The sequence below is a fragment of the Silene latifolia genome, chromosome Y, assembly GCF_048544455.1.
Source record: "Silene latifolia isolate original U9 population chromosome Y, ASM4854445v1, whole genome shotgun sequence".
Lineage (NCBI taxonomy): Eukaryota > Viridiplantae > Streptophyta > Magnoliopsida > Caryophyllales > Caryophyllaceae > Silene > Silene latifolia.
Window position 1 is genome coordinate 207,791,604 of NC_133538.1, and position 23,580 is coordinate 207,815,183.

The window sequence follows — 23,580 nt, forward strand, 5'->3', positions numbered from 1 at the left end:
AGCTTTTGTCTTCTTCTAGCCTGATAAAGGCAAGAGTCTTGGCTTGGACCTCTTCGAAGGTATGGCAGGGATACTTAGTGAGCTCGCTGTATAAGTCACTGTGTGGTAGCAACCCCGCTCGAATGCCCACCTTGCTTTGTTCCAACGTCACACCTGGGAATGGATACTTTCTCTTTGTTGAATCTTGCAAGGAATGTCCTGAGAGTTTCATCAGGCTTCTGTGTGATTCGGCAAAGGTCACTGGATCGTTTATCCAACTCTCTGCTACTCACAAACTGCTGGTTGAAGTTGTTGATCAGGTTGGCGAAGGAATGGATGCTCCCAGTTGGCAGGTTGATGTACCATTGCAGAGCAGGGCCGGTCAGGGTCGTTCCAAATCCCTTACACATGTAAACTTGTCTAAATTCGCTGGGAATAGATGCAGCCAACATTTTTTTTTTATAGAGAGCCACGTGATTTTGTGGATCTGTGGTTCCATAATAGACCCTCATGGATGGGACCACAGACTTCTTTTGTAAATCTACTTTTGCTATTTCGTCTATGAAAGACGAATCAAGATAATCGTCAAAAAGCGCTTCTTCCATGCCGGGTACTCCTGTATCTTGTCAAATTTTTCATTGAGTTTTTTGATCTCCTGAACCACTGCCATCATGATGGCTGCTACAGATTCATCAGGTTTTTCATTGTCATTCTTTTGTTCACCTTCACCATCAACATTAATGAATTTAAAACCACTTGGGCTCCCAAAACTGGAGAAATCGATGTTTTTGATGATTGATGCAAATGGGGTTCCTGGCTGAAATCTAGAGCCTGCTTCTTGGGTTTTCTCTAATTTTTGTTTCAGAGCTGACTCAGATTCTCTTAGTTGCAAGATTTCTGCTTCAGTTTGGACTACTTTTTCTTTCAAGCTTTCCAACTCAGCGATTTACTGGAGAGCTGCGTTCAATTGTTCTTCTAGGCTGGGCCATTTTTGTAGGATTTTTGAGTTTTTGTAAGATGAGAGAAAAGGATTTAAAGAGCTAGATGCTCCACGGTGGGCGCCAATTGTTTTGTGTGGATTTTGCGCAAGGCGAAATCAGGTCAGGGTAGATTTGGATAGGGTTAACTAGCTCTAAATGCCCTAATAGTCAGGTCGTCAGAGGCAAAATATAAATTATAAATGCAATAAAAAATAACACCAAGAAGACAAAGAATTTTGTACGTGGAAAACCCTTAAATGGAAAAAAACCACAGGCACCAAGCCAGGAGAGGATTTCACTATTGTATTATGTATTGAGCACAATTGGACGTAATTATCTATGAATGAAATGAGAATGTTGTATATTGCCTTGTCTCGTGATCATCCTTCAAATGATTTCCAAATATCCCTTATATAAGCTCTTGCTGAACGGTTGTGTGATGGCGGCATTAATGTGGATTATTCTACTTAATTACCCACAATAATTGCCAATATTATGTCCATAATTACTGCATTTCCTGCGAGATCTTCCTATTCAATGCTGCGCATATATTCCTCTTGTAATATGTCTTCCTTGTCTGATATCGTCCTGATATTTTGACCGTTGTCCTCTCCATGTACGTCCTGACGCCTATCTTCATGTGTCCTGATACCCTGACACCCTGACACCCTGATGGTCAGGTTAAGGTGAGATACTGATCAGGGACGTCTGCAGATTTCTAGGCCTAACAACGCATTAAGAGGCTTCCTTCATCAAAAGTGCTCAAACCATTTGGTTTCGAATCTTATGGTACATGCGAGTCTTGCCTTTTAGGTAAGATGACTCGTGCACCTTTTGCGGGAAAAGGGACACGTGCTAGTAAGGTTTTGGCTCTCATACATACGGATGTGTATGGACCATTAACTATCACCGCTAGAGGAGGTTTTCACTACTTCATTAATTTAAGTGATGACTTAAGTAGATACGGGTATGTCTACTTAATGAAAGAACAAGAGTGAAGCTTTTGACAAGTTCAAAGAGTTTCAAAATGAAGTAGAGAACCAATTGGATAGAAAGATTAAGACCCTACGATACGATCGTGGTGGTGAATATCTAAATTATGAATTTGATTCACACCTAAAAGATTGTGGTATAGTATCACAATGAACTCCTCCTGGCACACCACAATTAAATGGTGTGGCCGAAAGGAGAAACCGAACTTTACTAGATATGGTTCGGTCTATGATGAGTCTAACTGAGCTTCCTAGTTCATTTTGGGGTTTTGCCCTCTTGTCTGCAATATTTTCACTAAATCGAAGCCCGACTAAAGCGGCCGATAAGACTCCATATGAGATATGAACAGGGAAAGTCCCTCATTTGTCATTCATGCATATTTGGGGTTGCGAAGCGTACATCAAGATCAAGTCTGACAATAAGCTTGCACCCAGGTCTGACAAATGTCTTTTTGTAGGATATCCAAGGGAAACACGTGGCTATTACTTCTACAATAAACACGAGAACAAAGTGTTTGTGGCTCGTGATGCTGTCTTCCTAGAAAAGGAGTTTATTTCTAGGAGACAGAATGAGAGAATATTTGAACTTGACGAAGTTCGAGAGCGACAAACCGAGAATGAGGTAGAGGAGAACGTGGAGGATAGCATTCCCTCTTCCTCTGAAACGGTAATTGTTCCTAGAAAGTCAAGTAGGATTTCTAATCCACCTGACCGCTACCTTGGTAACATCGAAGAGGATGGTGTTTTGTTAGTTTTGGAAAGTGATGAACCCATTACCTACAAATCGGCTATGTCTAGTCCCGACTCCTCTCTTTGGCTAGAAGCCATGCGATCCAAAATGGATTCCATGTACGAGAACCAAGAATGGGACTTGGTGGATTTACCTGAGGGAGTCCGACCCCTTCAGTGTAAATGGATATATTAAATTAAGCTCGGCGTGGATAAACATGTAGATGTTTACAAAGCTAGATTGGTAGCAAAAGGTTTAACCCAAGTTCATGGTTTACACTATGACGAAACCTTCGCTCCAGTCGCTATGATTCGGTCCATTAGGATAATCTTAGTGGTTGCCTCATTTCATGATTATGAGATTTGGCGAATGGATGTCAAAACCGCCTTCTTGAATGAGATTCTAGAAGAAGAGGTGTACATGATACAACTTGAAGGTTTTGTGGATACATCTAACCCTAAGAAGGTGTGTAAGCTTAAGAAGTCCATCAATGGTCTTAAGCAAGCATCTAGGAATTGGAATCATCGCTTTGATCATGTTATTAAACAATACGGTTTCACTAGAAGTGTGGAAGAACCGTATTTATACATGAAGTTTAGTGGGAGTAAGATTGCATTCCTTATCCTATATGTCGATGACATATTGCTCATCGGGAATGATGTTTCATCGCTCACTTCCGTTAAGGAGTGGTTAGGGAAACACTTCCAGATGAAGGACTTGGGAGAGGCACAACGAATCTTGGGTATCCGGATCTATAGGAATAGGTCCAAAAGGGTACTAGCATTGAGTCAAGAAGCTTATATTGACAAAGTTCTTGACCGGTTCAATATGAAAAACTCCAAGAGAGGATTTCTACCTATGGGCTAAGGGACTACTTTGAGCAAGTCACAGTCTTCCTCCACCCCTAAGGAAATTGAACACATGAAGACCGTCTCTTATGCTTCCGTTGTTGGGTCTATCATGTATGCTATGATTTGCACTCGTCCCGACGTTGTGTATGCCTTGAGCATGACAAGTTGTTATGAAGCCAAGCCTGGTGAGAGTCACTAGATAGCCGTAAAAAACATCCTTAAATACTTGAGAAGGACTAAGGATTCGTTCTTAGTGTTTGGAGGAGAAACTGAGTTGCGTGTAAGAGGTTACACGGACGCAAGTTTCCAAACCGATCGGGATGATATGAAATCCCAATCCGGTATGTGTTTATGCTAAATGGAGGAGCTGTTTGCTAGAGGAGCTTCAAGCAAAGTGTTACTGCGGATTCTACAACAGAGGCTGAGTACCTTGCAGCGTCTGAGGCTGCGAAGGAAGCTATTTGGATTAGGCAATTCATGGAGGGACTAGGAGTAGTCCACTCTGCCAAAGATCCGATCACTCTATATTATGATAACAATGGAGCTATTTTTCAAGCCAAATAGCCGAAGTCTAGTAACAAATCTAGACACATTGAAAGGAAATACTATGTAATTAGAGATTATGTGGAAAGGAAGAAAATTGACATTTGTAAGGTTGGGATAGATGATAATATTGCTGATCCTTTAACCAAGCCTTTATCAAAGGCTAAGCATGATGGTCATGTCGTCGCAATGGGATTGAGACAAGTACCATATTTTCTTTATATTATGGATATGTAATAATTGGATAGTGTATATCTTATTATATATATGATAATCACATTCATTGTTTTCGCATTCATTCTTTTATGAATCTTTTATTTAGTGTGACTAAATTTTTAAATACCTTGTTTATCTGAATAAGTTATGGAGACAATGTTGAACACTATTCAAGTGAATAAGATGAACATTGTATTTTGTCCCTAGTCACTTAATGAGGTGATGTCTTGGAGTGACTAGATTGTGAGTCGATTGATGGTTGTGCAACACCGTGAGGTCATACGTGATGACTAGTCGATTAGATAGGCAGAGTGTGTGACACTTTGCCGGACAGTGACCATTTAGAGAATCCCTTAAGTCTATTATAAACGCCTGGTCGTGGCAGGGATCTCTAAGATGTTCCAAAGAGTCGATTCTTTTGACTGGAGACTATTATCTGAGCAAGTGCTGTTTTCGAGTGACTTTGGTCTTTGTCCTAGGTCGTGCCGTGAAAGGAGGCCAAAGGGCATTTACTAGGTCGTGGTGATCTGTATTAAGCAATAGGATAGATAGGGCAGACAGGAATTGTCCACCCACGTTGGGTAACTATATCTCAAGGCCACTCGAGGAGTCACTGACTACAAATACGTGGCCACGCTTGGAAGTAATCCGTGAGACATTTTTCCGGTCAGGTAGTCACACTCCCGATCGAGAAAACCACTCGCGATATGTTCATGTGCAAGTGCGACCTGAAAGACACCTTGCATTGAGTGGAAGATTAAAACGGACAAGAGAATTGGTAGCGCACACCTTGTGTTGGACAAGTGGGAGATTGTTGGAGTTAGTGTCCTCCACAATAGTGCGTTTACATAATAAATCTCATTAAAGAAATATCATCAGATATTTAATTATTTGATCCTCGTCAGTTGATTAATGTAAATCGATAACGGTTGGCTGACTAGAGTTTGACGTTATTGTCGTGAGAGACTACGATCAATCAACCCCATTCCGTCACACCTAAAGGAACGAACCCCAATTGACAACTAATTAATTGTATGAGATACAATTTATTTAGTCCCTTGATTTATAGACAAAAAGGTTAGTCAATTATTTTTAGAGAGATTTTGAGTTGCGAACTCGAGGAGCAGCAGTTATTATTTAATTACGCGATAATTAAATAATAAATTTTATGAGACGGGTTTAAGTTAATTAATTATTAATTCACTAAAATTGTACTAATTGATTAATGTGATTAATATTAGTACGTATAATAATATGTGTAGCGGTACACGTATATTTACGGAGTAATTTGGACGAAATTAATTGGAACGTATTAATTGTACAGGTATGTTTAAATAAAATTTAAACGTATTTGTGCGAAAAATATGAGAACCAAAATGGACCCGTAAATGGTACATTGGACCGTGTAAATGGAGTGTAGTGGATGATCGTGATCATTACACTTTGCTTATTTTTCTTCCATAATTGTCATGTGATCATTATGTGTGTCATAATGTGTTGGACAATAAAATAAGGAAAATAAATCCTACACTCCACTACTACACACTCCACCCGCCACTTGCTCTACTTACACTCCATCTTTTGTTCATTTTTTCTACACTTCATTACTTCACTTTTGGATGTGAACAAAACTTGGTCTATATCTCTAAAAATTATTATACATCATTTACTAAGAAGTTAGTAATCAAAAATATTATTACTAATAGTGTTAGTAATATTACAAATATTATCAAGGGTAAATTTTACTAGTATCTAGTTAATACTTGTAAAATTTTTGGGTGTTTTGTTCTTGGGTGCAACTTGAAGGAGACTTTCTTATTGAAGGTTTTTCAAGAAGGAACATCCATTTCTTTTTAGCTCAAGAGCAATCAAGATAGAAGATCTTGATTGTGCCTATATTACCATAAATATCAATGTAAGAAAATTGTTTTTCCTTAATCTTTAATTTTATGCTTTTATATTTGCATGCATGTTACATAGATCACTAAATGAACATATTATGAGATAATTTGTTTTTAATTAGAGAGTCTAATTAGGATCTATGATCTTTCAAGTAGTTCCCACCTAAGCCTCGCTCATCTATCCGAGCGATAATCCCATGTTCCTTAATATGCAGATCCCCTCTATTGGCGGGTTCCACGGAGGGCGAACTAAGGGCGTGAAGCCACTCCCGCAAGTGACTCTACTCAGCTGAGGGCGCGCCTCGAGAACCACAGACAAACAATCACAATCAGCTGTACAACAACAAACACCAACTACTATACCAACACAACATTAACAACTACCACAACCAATCAGCAATACTGACTCTACACCAACCAAACAACACCAATAGACACTCTAGAAAATCAACAGTACTGAGTAGGCGAACCTACCTTTAGCAAACCGCAGCGATTCCGTGTCCGATCACAAGATATCAACCAACCACGAAAACCACCTATAAAATCAATGCAACCACCTATTACTACCACTACAAACCTAACTGAAAACAATGATGACGATGATGATGACGATAACATACCTATACAAAGTAATCCGGCGTCAAGACCGCTACCCGACTCAAACATCCCATCCCTTGGTGTAAGCATCCTCAAAGGCCTCAAGAAAAGGGATTATGGCAAAGGAGAAAGGAGGTGACGATATCAAGGTTTAGAAAAAGGAAATGGGGAAAAGATTTGGGATTTCACGATATACGGTTTATAATTTCCCGCTGCAATCTCATCACTCGATCGAGCTCCCAAGCTACTCGATCGAGTAACCTCAGCTAGATCGAGTACCACACAAACCAAAGCTCACCAGGTCACAAGTAATCACTCGTAAAGTTTCCCAAGGTCAAGATCGGTGTCTAAGGTCAGTCAACATCGGTCAACGGGTCCCTAAAAGGATGGGTATTACACCAAGCTCAACCACACCATGTGACCTTGCCACGCCAGGTCCAAGGCCAACTCCGAACACCATGTCCTGCCTGTCCTATCCAATCCAAGGTCCACGGCTCTTCCACATCCCCTTCCCTGGCCTATCCAATTCAGGCCCACGACCGCAGTCGTGCCTGACCTATCCAAATTACAAACCATCCCGCAAACGAGTTGCCAAACAATGCTAAATGCCAATACGAGTTGGTACATTGATATAAAAAAATATAAATGTCAATCATAACCGCTGCCACAATGCCAAGTTCCTCTTAAGTAAATGATATTAATATGTCAACGCAAAATTCAACATAATAAATGCCAAGCAATTATAAGAACTTACAACAAAACAATTAACAAAATAATACCACGGCCAAAGGCCAATACAATAGCTCATCAACATCAGTTCTTATGTAATGATTCATCAATGCCAATCAAAACAATTAAGACAGTTAAGCACATAAAAGAACCCCGCAAGTAAGTGTTGAGTAGCTAGCTTATCTGATTAGCAATTCCAATAAATTTTAGCAGTGAAGCTCAATTAGTAGTATTCCTCAATATATCCGTCACCTAAATAATAATAATAACAATTACTAATTATTCTAATTCATAAAACAATTAATCTAATTACAACAATACGTGATTTAATATAATTAAAACCCATCACACTAATTAAATCACTAACACAAGGTAATTACTAACTAACCAAGTGTATAAGACGATATTTAAAATTAGTCAATTAAAACCCATTTTAAAACTACCCAACATACCCATGAACACACGGTTGAAACCATGTTGAACAACCCATGAAAATAGCCCATACAACACGCATCATACACAGCCAACCACCACCATACACCACTACCGTTGGCCACCACCACACCACACCTGGCCACGGTTGTCAGCAACCCCTGACAACCACCACACATAGGTTCCACGGCAGCCCTAACTACAACAACACACGACACCAACAACAAACACCCCAATAACCACCAAAACCCGACACCCCAAATTACCACTACAACACCACCATACGTCACCTACAGCCACCACCGTGGTCACCTCTGACCCACGATGGAGCCACCGGCTACGTCTCAACCCCTGGTCACGGTCCAGTTAAGTCTTAGAGGGGTTAGGTCCTAGCAACACACGGTTTAAACAACAACCACTAACCCGTCACCTTAATGTGAAAACTCCGGCAAGACGCCACCTTTAACCACTCCAACACCACCACGATGGTTGATGCTCTACCCACAACCCAGCCAACCCAGATCTAGTCTAAAATAAGGTGGGGTAAGGGTCTAAAAACCCGTGTCAATACACGGTTTAAACCACTATAACAACAACCCATTAACCCTAACCCTAGCTGGTCAATGGTGGTCAGAGGCAAATCCGGTCAGTCACGGTGGGGTCACGGCCATGGTCAAGCACTACGGTGGTCAACGGTGCAATTTACATTAACTAATAAAAGACAAATTAGTCTATGAGACGGTTTTATGAATATCTTACCTTGAGGCAATTAAATTAGATGAATCTCCTTCTTTTGTCCCTTCTAGATCTCCCTCTCTCTCTCTCTCTCTCTCTTTATGAGAGTTTTGTGAATTTTATGTGCAATTAAGACTTATGGGTAGGTTAGTTTGACTTATATATTAGTAAGGCAAGGACAATTAGAAAATTGTTAGGAAACCTACCAATTATTATAATCTGTCATATTATTAATTATTACTACCACCACCACCACCACCACCACCACCACCATCACTACTATTATTACTACTACTATCAGTACTACTATTATTACTATTACTATTATTTTTATTTTTGCAAGAATTTTTCTTCATTTTTATTCTTCAACATATGGGGGAATAAAAGGAGAATCACCTTACAGGCTATCCACTAAAGAGTACAGTACAACAAAGAGATGCCCATTAGAAGGACTACAACACAACTATTTGCTATTAAGCCTTGACGTTATATCCCTATTTTCAGTCTCATGATATCTATCTAGCAATCGAACTGCCACTATGTGCTTGATTTGCTGAACAATGGTTTCTGGTGCAGTTTCCTTGTTAGAAAATACTCGTGAGTTTCTCTCCATCCATATACTGTAAATGGCGGCAACAAGACAACATTTAAATTGATGCCTCATCCATGGAGCTATATACTTTCTGTGGAGATTCCTATCTATCTCAGTGTGAAGATCCTCAACCCACCTAGCTATATACTTTGATTCCCAAACCCATCCATCTTTTTGAGTGATAACCAAATGTTTTTGGAGAAAGCACAAGAGAGAAATAGATGCTCATGACTCTCCCATGCATTCTTACATAATACACATCTGTTTACTATTATTATACCTCTTGCTGAGATATTATCCAAGGTAGCCAATTTTCCGTCCATTGCAACAGTTGTTATAACCCTATGCTTAGGAAGAATGGAGTTGCTATTTAAAGCTCTTGTCGAGGCCTGATGTGGGTAGTGTACTCTTAGGAGATTATATGCCTTCTTCATAGAATATAGTCTATTAGTGACACAGCTTTTGATTGCATCCGTAGCTTCTGTTACACCCCCTGCTAGATTAATGCAGTAGTCTCGAGTAGCCAAAATTCCTCTCAAAGACTCAGAAAATTTTTCCTTAACAACTACAATCCAGATGCTGTCAGAATTAAGGCAATAACTTTGAACCCAGTTTGCCCATATGCTTGAATTAGGGCTATCAAGCAACTAGATCCATTTTAGTAGCAATGCTCTATTCCAACACATGAGTTCCTTTAAGCCAAAGCCACCCTCCTACTAAGCTGCACATATGCTTTGCCAACTTTTTAAGACCCATTTCCTTACTCCCTCTTGGACTACCCAGAAGAAATCTTTACAGTATTTATTAATGAGCTTAACTACTCCTACTGGAAGTAATAAACCAGTACACCAGTAATTTTCTAGGCCAAAGATGATGGAGTTAATGAGTTGGAGCTTCCCGACAGATGACAACTTTTTTGTGGACCAGTGATGTATAGTCCCCTGCCCCTTGTGCAACATCACTCCAAAACTATCTTTTGTGAGTCTTGAGGTATTCATTGAAATTCCCAAATATCTGAAAGGGAATGCTCCTTCAGTATATCCTGTGTTTTCTAGGATTTCTACTTTGATCTTGTCCTTAATCCCTCCAAAATATATGTAAGTTTTCTCCTTGTTGGCTATCAATCCAGACCAGGCACCAAAATTTGTTATAGTCTCAGTTACTGCTTGAACTGAAGGCACGTCTCCTCTTGTGAAGATCATCAGATCGTCTGCAAAGATGAGATGTGTAAGTTTTAGCTTGGATCATTTAGGATGATAGGAGACATGTGGCTTGCTACTTATTGCCCATAGATGTCTTAAAAGGATTTCCATACTTAGGACAAAAATGTAGGGTGAGACAGGATCTCCCTGCCTTATCTCACTCCTACATTTGAACCCTTTCACTGAGACATTAATCTTTAGGGAAAACCATGAACCAGAAAAACAATGCATAATCCAAGTTACAAACTCAGGAGGAAAGTTATAAATGATCAGTATATTCCTCACATACTCCCATTGTAAGGAATCAAAGGCTTTTCTAATGTCAATCTTCATGAAGCGTCTAAGAGTTTTATATTTTCTGTTATATCCTTTTATTAAATTCTGAGTGAGCATAATGTTCTCATGAATACTTCTTCCCTTGATAAAGGCTGCTTGCTCATCCCCTATCAATTTAGGCAGGAGGTTTTGCATTTTAGTAGCCAGTATCTTGCTAACAGACTTATAAAAAGTAGAGCAACAAGAGATTGGCCTGTAATCCTAAACAGTGGCTGGGACCTCCTTCTTGGGAAATAGGGAGATAATAGTGGAGTTGGCCTGCTTGGGCATCTTTCCTGTCTTGAAAAAATATTGCACTGCATTACAATAGTCTCCTCCAACTTGAGCTCAAGAGTGTTTGAAAAAACCAGATGAGAAACCATCTGGGTCTGGACTTTTATTGGGATCAATGCTAAAGAGTGCATCCTTAATTTCTTGCTTATTCACAGGGGCTAGCAATGTAAACCAGTCTTCTGCATTAAGGGTTTCTCCCTTGGACAAGAAACTGGCATCCATTTGCTCAGCAGGGGTTGCAGTCCCTAAAAGACTAGTATAATAATCAACAAAGGCATTAGTAACATTATCTAGCCCTTGTTGAGTTTGATCATATTGATCGTTAATGAATCCAACCAATTGCTGGTTCTTCCTTGATGCAAGTTTAGCATAGAAGTAAGAAGAGCTGCAACCATTATGCTTGATGTTCTCAATTTTAGCTTTTTGCTGCACTGAACTTCTTTCTGCTTTTTTAAGGTTTTTATAATTCTCTAATTTTTCCTTTTCCTGAGTGATTAAATCCCCTGAGTATGGATCCTGCTAAAGCTGTTGCTGACCGGCAGTAAGATCTTGCCAGAAGAGCTGGACCCTCTTCTGAATATTTGAATAGCTTGGTTTATGCAGAGAAATTAAACCTGCCTTAACTAACTTCAGCTTATAGAACAATCTATAGATTGGATTACCCTGAATATGTGTTTCCCAGGCTTGCTTTACAGTTGTGTCATACTCAGGATGACTAACCCAACAGTTAAGAAAGCTAAATCTCCTAACAATATTAACTGCTTTAAAAGCAGTTATAACCACTGGAGAGTGATCATAAATGCTAGGGGGTAAAAATTCAAGTGTAGTGTGAGAATTTGCTTGATACCATTCAGGATTTACTAAAGCTCTATCCAACTTAGACCAGGCCCTAGAGCTGGGGTCTTGCTTACTTGTCCTGGTAAACTCAACACCTGTCCCTTGAACATCATCAAGCCCAGCATGCAGCAAACTTTCATTAAAATCCAAAATATCTTAAATATCAGGGGGGTGATGCCCAATTCTTTCCTGGATATGTCTAGCCACATTGAAGTCTCCTAGAACAAGCTAGGGTTCAGACTTTACCCCTACTGTTTTTAGAAAATCCCACAGATCCTTCCTCTGCTCCCCTCTTTTGTGGCCATAGACCACAGTCAGGTAGTAGGAAATGCCATTAGCTAGGTAAGTGATTTGACAGTAAACATACTGAGCATTTATAATAAGAGGAACCAGAGTAATTGTGGAGGGATTCCAAATACACCATATCCTAGCATTATAGTGAGCAGAATAGCTGGTGAGCACACTAAGAGATTGAAAAAGTTTACCAATAATTTGAGGAGCAATCTGTTCCTTAATTCTTTTCTCAACAACTCCAAAGATATCCAAATGATTAGTTCTAAAGAAGTCCCTGACTTCTTTTTGCCTGAGGAGTCATTACATCCCCTCACATTCCATGATGCAATCTTCATTGAGAAGGATTTAGGGGACCCAAATCCCCTGGTTGTTCTCCACTATCTGAATTAGTATAAGCCAAGATAGCATATTTGTTAGCAAATCTGCTGCTATTTCCTTGTGAATTATCTGTCACACCTCCATTATCAGGGGGTACTAAGTGCCTTATAGAAACCCGAGATGGAGTGCCCACACCTGTTTTAGGAGTGGTTATATCTTCCCTGGTTGGTTCAGGTACAACATTCTCAGGTCCTAATGTACCACCTATCCTCTGATCTTCTGAACTCTCAACCTGATTGTGGCTAGAGTCCAAGGATATTCCATTTTCAAAAAAGCCACCCTGATTAATAGCCAGAGATTGACCTAGCTCTAAAGGTTTTGAGTGCATTTTAGAACTCAGAGGAGAGTGCATTTGATCCTGAATTGGTTGGGGATGGCCTAGCTGTGGGCATTGTGAGCTATCGTCCCTAGTAGCAGGTTCAGTAGCAGCCAGCTCTGGGTCTGAGGTACCACCTATCTCTTAGCTTCCTAAGTCTTTCTGAGCTATTTCAGGGATGGGTACCTTGCCAATGGGAGCAGCAACCTTCTTGAAAACTGTTATATGGGGGTTTGGCACTGTTGTTTGCATTTCAGGCTTTCCTGGTGGCCTAAGCCTCTTCCATTTAGCTTGTAAGTGACCCATTTTCCCACATTCCCTGCAGTAATGAGGGAGCCATTCATACACAATTCATACACAATTCTGGAAACCCTTTGTATTTCCAAGGAGAAAGAGGGACTCCATTTCTTCAGAATCAAAGTATTATAACCTAAAGTCCATGGTCCCCTTTCAAAACTGTTATCAGATCCTCATAGCTTACAAATCTCAAGCTAAACCATCCTTTTTTGTAATATTGGACTGTTGGCAAAGCAATATTATTCCAGTGTTTCCACACAAAATGTGTGTTTACTTTCAGGGTTGGTCTAGCTCCTAGTACATTCCCCATTAATGTGTGTTTCCTCAATTTCAATTCTTCAAGTACATCTTTTTCTTCAATGACAATTTCCTCAGAACTTGCTCTATTTTCACAATAGAACAAGCTCATACCTATAGATTTCTCCTTATGGGGCAAAGAACTCCAATATTTTTTAGGGTTTCCACCCGAAGTTTCCCCCAATTTATCAGAAATTACAGGAATTCTTAGAGTTTGCACACGAATTATCAACATTTGTAGACGAATTATCAAGAGAAACAGAGGATTCCTCAATCAAAACATCCGACGAAATTATGGTAGCATTAAGCACACTAGATCGTTGACTAATCTTCGTATTACTAGCAGAACTAACTACAGCAGTTTCAATGTAATCATTGACAGTGGGTCGAAGAGGGCTAGCAATCTGGGTTTCTAAATTTTCCAAAATCAAAGGAGAATTAATCAAGAAATTGGTACCAGTAGATGCAGCGTAAGAAGAGCTCTCCAATGGTGGCCTTCCTTTCGGTGGCCTCCACCTACGTTGAGCCATGATGAGGTCCAAGCTTCAACAATGGCGTCGTGAATTAGAGAGAATTTTCTCTAATTAAAAACGTAAAGTATTTATTATTATTATTATTATTATTATTATTATTATAAATGCGCGCAGCTTTCATTATAATAAAAATAAAAGGTTTACATGAAATTGGTGGGAAATGAGAGACAATCTGGGCTCCCACACCCTTAAGAATAGAAAGCTAATACGAGTAAAAATGTAAGCGGCTACCCGAGCCCAAAGATCCCGAGATACCGAGAATTTCGGATCCGCTGAAAGCGCAAAAGATCCGAACTCAACTCCCCAAGTGAAGAGAAAGAGAAAGGTAGAAACTACAACTCTGCCACACGCGCACAAATCCCCATACTTAGCACACTTTCGCCGAAAGCAAAGATCGGGCCGACAACCCGCCCGACACAAAATCGCCAACCTGGGCCCCGAGTCAAAGGTGAAGAACTCACAGTCGACGCACACATCACGCCCGTCCCAAGAATAAAGCAATAAACCGCAGGACGAAGAGAGCCACCATGCCCATCAACCAAACCGATATCAACCTCCTTCCCCGTAAATACCGGATCTATAGCAGATGTTGAAGAGAGTGTCCTGGACAAGGTTATGCCGATGTTTAACGCCCACGGTGCCAAGACAAGAAAGGCGTGGTCCCCAAAAACATCCTCAAAGAAAAAACCCGAGAGCAAGCAGACGGGGCCCGGATACCGAGAATAACGGAACACCTGACGATACCCCAAAGACACTACGGTAAGTCCTCCCGTTCATAGTCCGCCTCAACCCCGAGATAGGAACCGCACGTAACCAATCGGAGGAGTGAGAACCCCGCCGAGATCGCCATAAAGCAAGTCGGGCGTGGTGTCAAAGAGAAAACAGACTACGAGCCAAGAAAGAACCGTCGCGAAATAAATGTCCGCCAATTTCTTCATAAGTTTGGGGGGCACAATTTCACTAGGGTTACCTAAAATACCGATCCTCGTAGTCTCGTAAACACTGCGGCATCATCAAAAGCAGGGCCAGCAGGTACAATACCAGAAGGGCCGATGAGCTTTGCCTGCAAACCAGCAGACTGCAAACGGAACGCAATAAAAGCATAAAATAAAACATCTCCCGCCGCATAGACACCAAGACCACCAAGCTGAAATGGGAAAGTAGCAAGGCGCCACTGCCAATCCCAAAAACCTGGCCCTGACGCTGTGACAATACGTTCCAAGCTAGAACGAAGAGCGACATCAAAAGGAAGATGGACAGACCCAAAAACACTAGGGGAGCAAAATAATCAAAATCCGATATTAAGGACTTAAGTAGATCGGTAATAAGAACATAGCGAGAACGAAAGTAAACAACTAGTAAGAAAGAAAGACAAACGAAAAAGAAAGAGAGACAAGTAACACAAGCAAAATGGTGACCCGGGAAACCAAAAATGTGGGAAAAACCGTTGGGGGAAATGGTATCCCACCAATGATCCACTAGTAGTAATAGTATTCGAGGGTGAACCTAGCAAGAACGATCAGGAGGTACAACATTGATCTCCAAACGACTAAGTACAATTGAGATGAACGATGTATTAATTTCTAAGTGTGTAGATGATATTATTTTTTCAGGTGGCGAATGATATTTCTTTGAGTGGAACCAATGATGAATGCCTTGAATCTGATGTTTGTTGCTCTTTTATAAACCTTCTTTAAGTCATTGCACATGCTCCCTACATATGCTCAACCATACGCTCCACTTCCTATGAAATAGGAATTGGTTGCTGACTTTGTCAAAGCTTTTGCTGATCGCTGCAATGTTCCTGCTGACCATTTCAACGTTCCTGCTGGCTGTTTGTTATTTAATTCAAACGTGGCCTTTGTATCACTTAAATGTCTAGGTTCATCCCCCCTTGTTCTTCCTTGCGTCTAGCAGCCTGCTGCCTTGGATACTGATCCGTGTGCATTTACTTTATCCAATTGCGAGTTGCCACGTCATGATGAAAATGAGAGGGTATTTTTACCCATACAATTACCCCCAAGCAACCGCCAGGTTCTGTTATTGCTCGATGGATGCTGGGAGTTGCTTCTCGATCCTAACGCTACCTATAGTGGTGATGTCATAGCGTGACATCAGCCCACTTGCATTCTTATCCACTGAGTCTGACCGTTAGAGGTCTAATCAGTCACTTCCTCTCAATAACTCCCCACCTCCCCCACGTCTCCTTTCCCTCGATCCCCTCCCCTCCCAACCTAACTCCCTCCCTTAACTTCCTCTCAATAACTACCTCTCCTAACTCCTTCCCTTAACTTCCTCTCTTAACTCCCTCTCCTAACTCCTTTTGGTTATAAATACACCCCTCCCCCTCCCACTTCCTTTATTCCCGTCCATATTACCCCCTTTCCTAAAAACCCTTCACTCTCCCTCCCTTATAAAGTCTCCCTATCCACCAGGTAAACTCCTCACTTTCTATTCTCTCTCTTAATTTTTTCGCCTTTAAACAAAAAGTCTATCCACCGTACCGTTCCTCCTCTTTCTCCCCATGGGGATCCATCTGCTGCTGCTCTCTCTCCCTTCCGATCCTCTGGGATCCTCGCAGATCACTATATGTGCGATTCCAGCTTTGCTGACACCCCCCTCGAGGAGGTGAGAGAGAGGTTTGGCCTTGGGCAGGAGGTTGAGATTCACATTCCTCAGCCTGGGGAGTCGTCGGATGCCCATAATCCCGGTTGGGTATGCCTGTACGAGTACCCTTTTACCCAGGGTTTGTCTTTTATGCGGTAGGGACCTTCCCAGTTGTAGGCGAATTTGCCTGCACTCTGGTTCTTGGTGTTTGGGAATACCTTCCTGAGTACCAGGTCCCCTACCTGCAGCGTTCTCAGCCTTATGTTTTTGTTGTAACTCCTGGCAGCTATCTACTTGTAGGCTGCCATTCTGATTTGGGCGCTGGTCCTTGTTGGAGTATCCCCGACAATAATGCGATCACAACTGTCGATCATGATGATCACATGTTTAAATCTCATTTTAAGAATACGTAAGGGATGATTCAATTATATAGTCAACTGACCAACATTAATCGGTAACGATTGGCTTGCTAGAGTTTGACGTTACTGTCGTGGGACGGTGGTGGTTAGTTGATCCCTTAAGGTCACACCTAAAGGATGATGCCCTAATCTGTAAAATTGATTAATTGTATGACGATACAAGTTAATCAATTCCTTAAAATTGAACAATTCAATTTGAGAGAGAAAATATTGATATTTTATTGTAATGGGATTAAATAAGATTTATTTTAGTAATTGAAATACTTTATTATTAAAATTGTTTATTGTTTGAGAAACAATAGAGATAAGAATGAATGGTTGATTATAATTACAAGATGTTGTGAATTATAATTAAATGACCCATTTTATTTATGTGATCAAGTATCACTAGTCAATTTGTTGGAAGTAATTTAATTAATTTATAAAAATGATATTTATGTGATAAATATGCATTTAATTAATTAATAACATGTAACATACTACATGTGACATATTGTGTGACAAATGACAAATTGACAAAATAAAATGGTAGTCCATTTTACATACATGGACCGAAATAGAGGGAGTTATGGTGGATTATGGGTGAATTATTTTATGTGATAGAATATTATATTCATGCCTACACCATGTAGCTTACACACCTACTCTTACATCTCCTACACAACCTATTACCTTGTGAAGAGAAAAAGCATAAAGTAAGATGTCATCCTTGGCATTTGGTGAGGCTCCAACCGTGTTACCTCCTTCAAATTGAGAGAATTAGTTCTCTTATTTTATTCTTACACATCATATGCAAAAGTTTATGCATTATTCTCTCTTCTCTTTAATCTTCATCTAAAATATGAGAAGATTCAATCAAAATTGTTCAATCAAATTACTAATCTTATTAGTGTAATATATGAGTATTAGTAATCAATTTTAAGGTAAACTACTAAACAAATATCTAGCACATATTATTTAGTGGGGATCAGGGATAATCTTGAGTGCAATCAAGAGGAGTGACTTCTATACTTGTAGTCTATCGAGGATCATCCTAGTACTCATCATAGCTCAAGAACAAGTGAGGTAGGAGACTTCACTTGTGCCCAAAATATCCGAAATATCAAATGTAAGGAACCGTTTTTCTCCTTACTTTTGTATTTGTTTTGCATGCATAAGATCCTTAAGTTTTTATAACTAAAACTTTAAACTAAAATATGTGATATTTAAAATATGATTTCCTTCAAGTGGTATCAGAGCATTATGGTTGTTGCATGCAAGATCGGGATCGTTTTTCCGAGATAATACGATTAACGAATAAAACTTGAAATTTAGGATTTATGAAGATAAATCATGAAATAATTTTGCATGTTAAAAGTTTCAGGTCCTAAGTGATTTTTAGGACATTTTGGTTTATTTATGGATTTTATTGTTTATTTTATGTATTATTGGCATTAAAATGTGATTTTTATGAGAAAAAATGTCATTTTTGGACGAAAAATTGCTAAACTTCGAATTTTTCAGTGGTTTTTGGATATGTTTTCATATATATTATCTAATGATGGACTGTAAATTTTCATGTTAACTTTAAAATCATATTAAATGGGTAAATAGGTTAATATGAGTTATATTTCGAATCTGATCATGGAAATTTAGTATGTTGTCACATAAAATTTTACAAGATGTGTGTAAAATATTTGGCTATAATGAAATCTTTTTGCATGATTTATGAATTTTTGATGAAAAATCACATAAATAGTGACTATAATTAGTAATAATACTAAAACATACTTCATCACTAAAGGAAAAACGTCACATGTTGCATTTTATCATATATTTCAGATCTAAAAGTGAAAAGTTGATGAAAAAAAATTTTCTCATATTTTTATGGTCATTTTTGTTAAAACCGATAAACCGTAACTGCAACACCCCCTCATACCAAGGTACCTTACCAAGGACTACCCCAGCATGAAAGACTGTTACCATCTCGGTTTCCCAAGGTTAGCATATCAAAGTTACCAATTCCGAACAACCATTATTAAAGTATAAAGAGTTAGTGATTACATATTTCCAAAACCAAACCAAAGTATAACTGTGAAAGGCCTAACAACTACAAAGAATGCAAGCTAAGTCTCTTGACGGCGGACGCTAGACTCGAGTGATGACTGCCCATGACTGTCCCATAGCTAAACATCTGCATTAGCTGTCATAATCTGCTCACCATCCCCGAATGGATCACCGCGGGATTTACAAAACAACAACAATGGAGTCAGTACCGTTCAATCAAGATAAGACAAACAAACAATGTAACCGGCTGATGATCCTCCATCCCCGGTCTCCCGATCTCACACAGTAAACGACTACACACCGAAGTGTGTAGCCCTGCCAGATTACCCATCGCAACAGATAATCCTCGCCGCCAGTGGGTGACCGCAGCCCATCCCCACCTAGTCCAGCTCATCAATGAGCGACTAACAATCCTTGTCCCTTAATGTGCACATCCCCTTCCGTGGCGGGTTCCACGGAGGGCGAACTAGGGTGTGAAGCCACTCCCGCAAGTGACTCCACCACAATCACACAACACCACAGCATCACAGCTGTCACAACACCACAATCTTCACAACACAACCACATGACCACCGCCATCACAACACCCATACTCCGATGATCAGCAGATAACAACAATTACAACACAAGCACAGTATTAAATCAATTAACAGTAACTGAGTAGGGAAACCCTACCTTTTTGCAATCCGCTTACTCTGTAATCAACCATACAAATGCATAACAAATACCACATCGTCACCTACAACAACAATCACATAATTCCAATCACTAACTGCAAAACCTCATTTCCCCCAATTCATGATTAAAGGCAAACTCTAGAATTAAACACCAACAAACATGGGAATAAAGACTTACCGACGAAAGGATGAATGATTGAATCCGATTGCTAAGATTGTCCATACATACACAGAGGAGAGATTGGGAGTGATTAGGGCGTCGTAGGTTTGATTAGGTTTGTAAATGGTGTTTTAGACACTGATTATCGAATTATATAATCTCTAATTACTCCCGAATCAAACCGCTGAAATATTACTCGCTAGATCGGATACTCGGTCGAGTATAGAGTATACTCGGCCGAGTATCCTCTACTCGGGCGAGTATTCATCATACTCGGTCGAGTGTTCCTCGGCAGTAGCCAAACAGAGTCACGACACACACTACTCAACCGAGTAGGCCATACTCGGTCAAGTACCAGCCTATAAAATCAATAGTATTACAGTCTTCCCCCCTTAAAAAGAACTTCGTCTCCGAAGTTCCAACCTAAACTATAAAACATGGACACCTAACACTAACTCCACCAACCACGCTTACTAGATAACATATCCTCTTGATATTGACTCCAAAATATTATCGACTAACCACAATACAATTTTGCCAACCTTGTCTCACTTCCGTAACACTCATTAATAACTCAATACCAAGACAATTCACAAAATAAGATCAACCATCAAAACGGAATGTTACATTCTACCATCCTTAAAATAAACTTCGTCCTCGAAGTTTACTCACACATATAAACATCCTCACACAATCCGTTACTCTCACTCAAAAACATCATACTACTACGAGCACTGCCATTACCGTAATAAAATCGGCAATCACACAAATCCATCCTTATTCTGCACCAACACTCAAACTTCCAATTGCAACCTGTATGACCATCAAAATCTCTTGTCGCATCCTACTCCTCTTAAGATAAATGTTACGTCCTCGTAACTCACTAATATTAGATCCTTTGTTATACCTCCCATAATCCTCATTACCACTGCATGACAACGATAACCCACTATAACCTCAACACCTACAACCATTCCTATATCCAGGACTCTCTTTCTTTAACAGTTCCCGTGCCTGCAATTATTCTGCACACCCCCTCATACCAAGGTACCTTACCAAGGACTACCCCCGCATGAAAGACTGTTACCATCTCGGTTTCCCGAGGTTAGCATATCAAAGTTACCAATTCCAAACAACCTTTATTAAAGTATAAAGAGTTAGTGATTACATATTTCCAAAACCAAACCAAAGTATAACTGTAAAAGGCCTAACAACTACAAAGAATGCAAGATAAGTCTCTTGACGGCGGACGCTAGACTCGAGTTATGACTCCCCATGACTGTCCCATAGTTAAACATCTGCATTACCTGTCATAATCTGCTCACCATCCCCGAATGGATCACCGCAGGTTTTACAAAACAACAACAACGGGGTCAGTACCGTTCAATCAAGATAAGACAAACAAACAATGTAACCGGCTGATCATCCTCCATCCCCGATCTCCCGATCTCACACAGTAACCGACTACACACCGAAGTGTGTAGCCCTGCTAGATTACCTATCGCAACAGGTAATCCTCGCCGCCAGTGGGTGACCGCAGCCCATCCCCACCTAGTCCAGCTCATCAACGAGCGACTAACAATCCCTGTCCCTTAATGTGCACATCCCCTCCCGTGGCGGGTTCCACGGAGGGCCAACTAGGGTGTGAAGCCACTCCCGCAAGTGACTCCACCACAATCACACAACACCACAACATCACAGCTGTCACAACACCACAACCGTCACAATACAACCACATCACCACCGCCATCACAACAACTATACTCCGATGATCAGCAGATAACAACAATTACAACACAAGCACATTCTTAAATCAATTAACAGTAACTGAGTTGGGAAACCCTACCTTTTCGCAATCCGCTTACGCTGTAATCAACCATACAAATGCATAACAAATACCACATCGTCACCTACAACAACAATCACATAATTCCAATCACTAACTGCAAAACCCCATTTCCCCCAATTCATGATTAAAGGCAAACCCTAGAATTAAACACCAATAAACATGGGAATAAAGACTTACCGACGAAAGAATGAATGATTGAATGCGATTGCTAAGATTGTCCATACATACACAGAGGAGAGATTGGGAGTGATTAGAGCGTCGTAAGTTTGATTAGGTTTGTAAATGGTGTTTTAGAAACTGATTATCAAATTATATAATCTCTAATTACTTCCGAATCAAACCGCTGAAATATTACTCGCTAGACCGGATACTCGGTCGAGTATTCATCATACTCGGCCGAGTGTTCCTCGGCAGTAGCCAAAAAGACTCACTACACACACTACTCGACCGAGTAGGCCATACTCGGTCGAGTACCAGCCTATAAAATCCGTAGTATTATAGCAACATTGTTTTTCCTTGATAAATTTTCGAAATTTTTAACCTAAGTTTTGAACATTATGAGTGTCATGGTATTTTTCCAGAATGTTCATGAGTTTAAATTTCAAATTTCGAAATTATTTGAATTTTTTATAATTTAATTTGAAGTTTATAGCATAATTTTGTATTTTTGGGTCCATTTATGAACAATATTAAGAAATCAAGTTGAATTATTGTCAAAATGTTAGTGAAGACTAAGTTTTGAGTCCTAAGATTGTTAGGGTAATTAACTTGTACATAAATATGATTTTATGTAATTATTGTGATTTTAACAAGTTATAATCACGCAAATCCATAAAAACCGATAAATATACGATATTGGCTCTTAAAAGGCGATTTAGCATAAAATTGAGCATGTTCATACATATTATAATGCTGCATTTTATTTATGATTGTCATATTTTAATTTTATGTAATTTTTGAATTACGTAATTTTACTTAGTATGGCCTTAGTTTTAATTGGTATTACCCGAAATGTATGGGAATATCGATTCGGTTGTAATTATTGTGATCTCGTATCACCGTTTTGTAATTTAATAGATTTATTTTTATTTTTAATTACAAATGTATAATAGGAAATTATGTAATTCATTTTGTAATTTAATTATTCCGGAGTTCCTTGAAGACGGTGCCATTCGAGAAGGCGATCCATCAAAGAAAGTGTTGCCTTAAAGTGTGTGCCAAGACCGAAGTTCAAGGGACCAAAGGAGTTGGTTTCCGAATTTGTAATAGTTTATTAGATTTACTATTTTAGGAAGGCCATACTAGGATTTTATTTTTTATGCTTTGCATTTTATTTATATGTTGCATGCATCGCTAAATCGCCATAACTAAACATGCATTTTATATCGAGTTTATCGACCGTGTCAATTACAATTATCGTAGTTCACCGCTTTAGTTCACTTAAAACGTGATAGATAATAAATTGACATGACCTCTCGCTAAAATAAACAATTGAGACTTAGCCTTACCAAAAAGTAGAAACCATGAAAACCTATTTCGTGAGGGAGTGCGCTCGGCCACACCGGGGTACAAACCTTGTTACGTAGGGGAAGTGGGTGATAAATGTCTATCCACCAAATTCATGTTGATAAGGGGTGAATCGGCTACACCGTGCCCAAGTTAATGTGAATTTGGATCATGGAAACATTTATTCGAAATTTGGGTTGAACTCAACAAAAGTATTCTCGACCATAGCCGGATGTGTTTTGGGCTAAAGATAAATATTAATGTAATTTTATCGAC

The 23,580-nt window shown here is 39.7% G+C and overlaps 1 protein-coding gene and 1 long non-coding RNA gene across 4 annotated transcripts in view; both read right to left on the minus strand.

Moving 5' to 3' along the window:
- Nucleotides 1–8,891, minus strand: part of LOC141628631 (uncharacterized) — a 36,769-nt gene extending 27,878 nt beyond the window's left edge. For all 3 annotated transcript variants that reach the window (XR_012537168.1, XR_012537167.1, XR_012537166.1), the window contains exons 1-3: nucleotides 8,710–8,891; nucleotides 6,813–7,770; nucleotides 6,667–6,728 (exon numbers count right to left, since the gene is read on the minus strand). This is a non-coding gene — a long non-coding RNA (uncharacterized LOC141628631). The remainder of the gene's footprint in view (nucleotides 1–6,666; nucleotides 6,729–6,812; nucleotides 7,771–8,709) is intronic.
- Nucleotides 8,892–11,142: 2,251 nt separating this feature from the next.
- LOC141629981 (uncharacterized) lies at nucleotides 11,143–12,554 on the minus strand. Its single transcript, XM_074442886.1, has 4 exons — nucleotides 12,411–12,554; nucleotides 12,167–12,291; nucleotides 11,625–12,058; nucleotides 11,143–11,531 (listed from the first exon to the last, which is right to left on the minus strand). The coding sequence occupies exons 1-4, from the start codon at nucleotides 12,552–12,554 to the stop codon at nucleotides 11,143–11,145; spliced, it is 1,092 nt and encodes a 363-aa protein (XP_074298987.1).
- Between the last annotated feature and the right edge of the window lie 11,026 nt (nucleotides 12,555–23,580).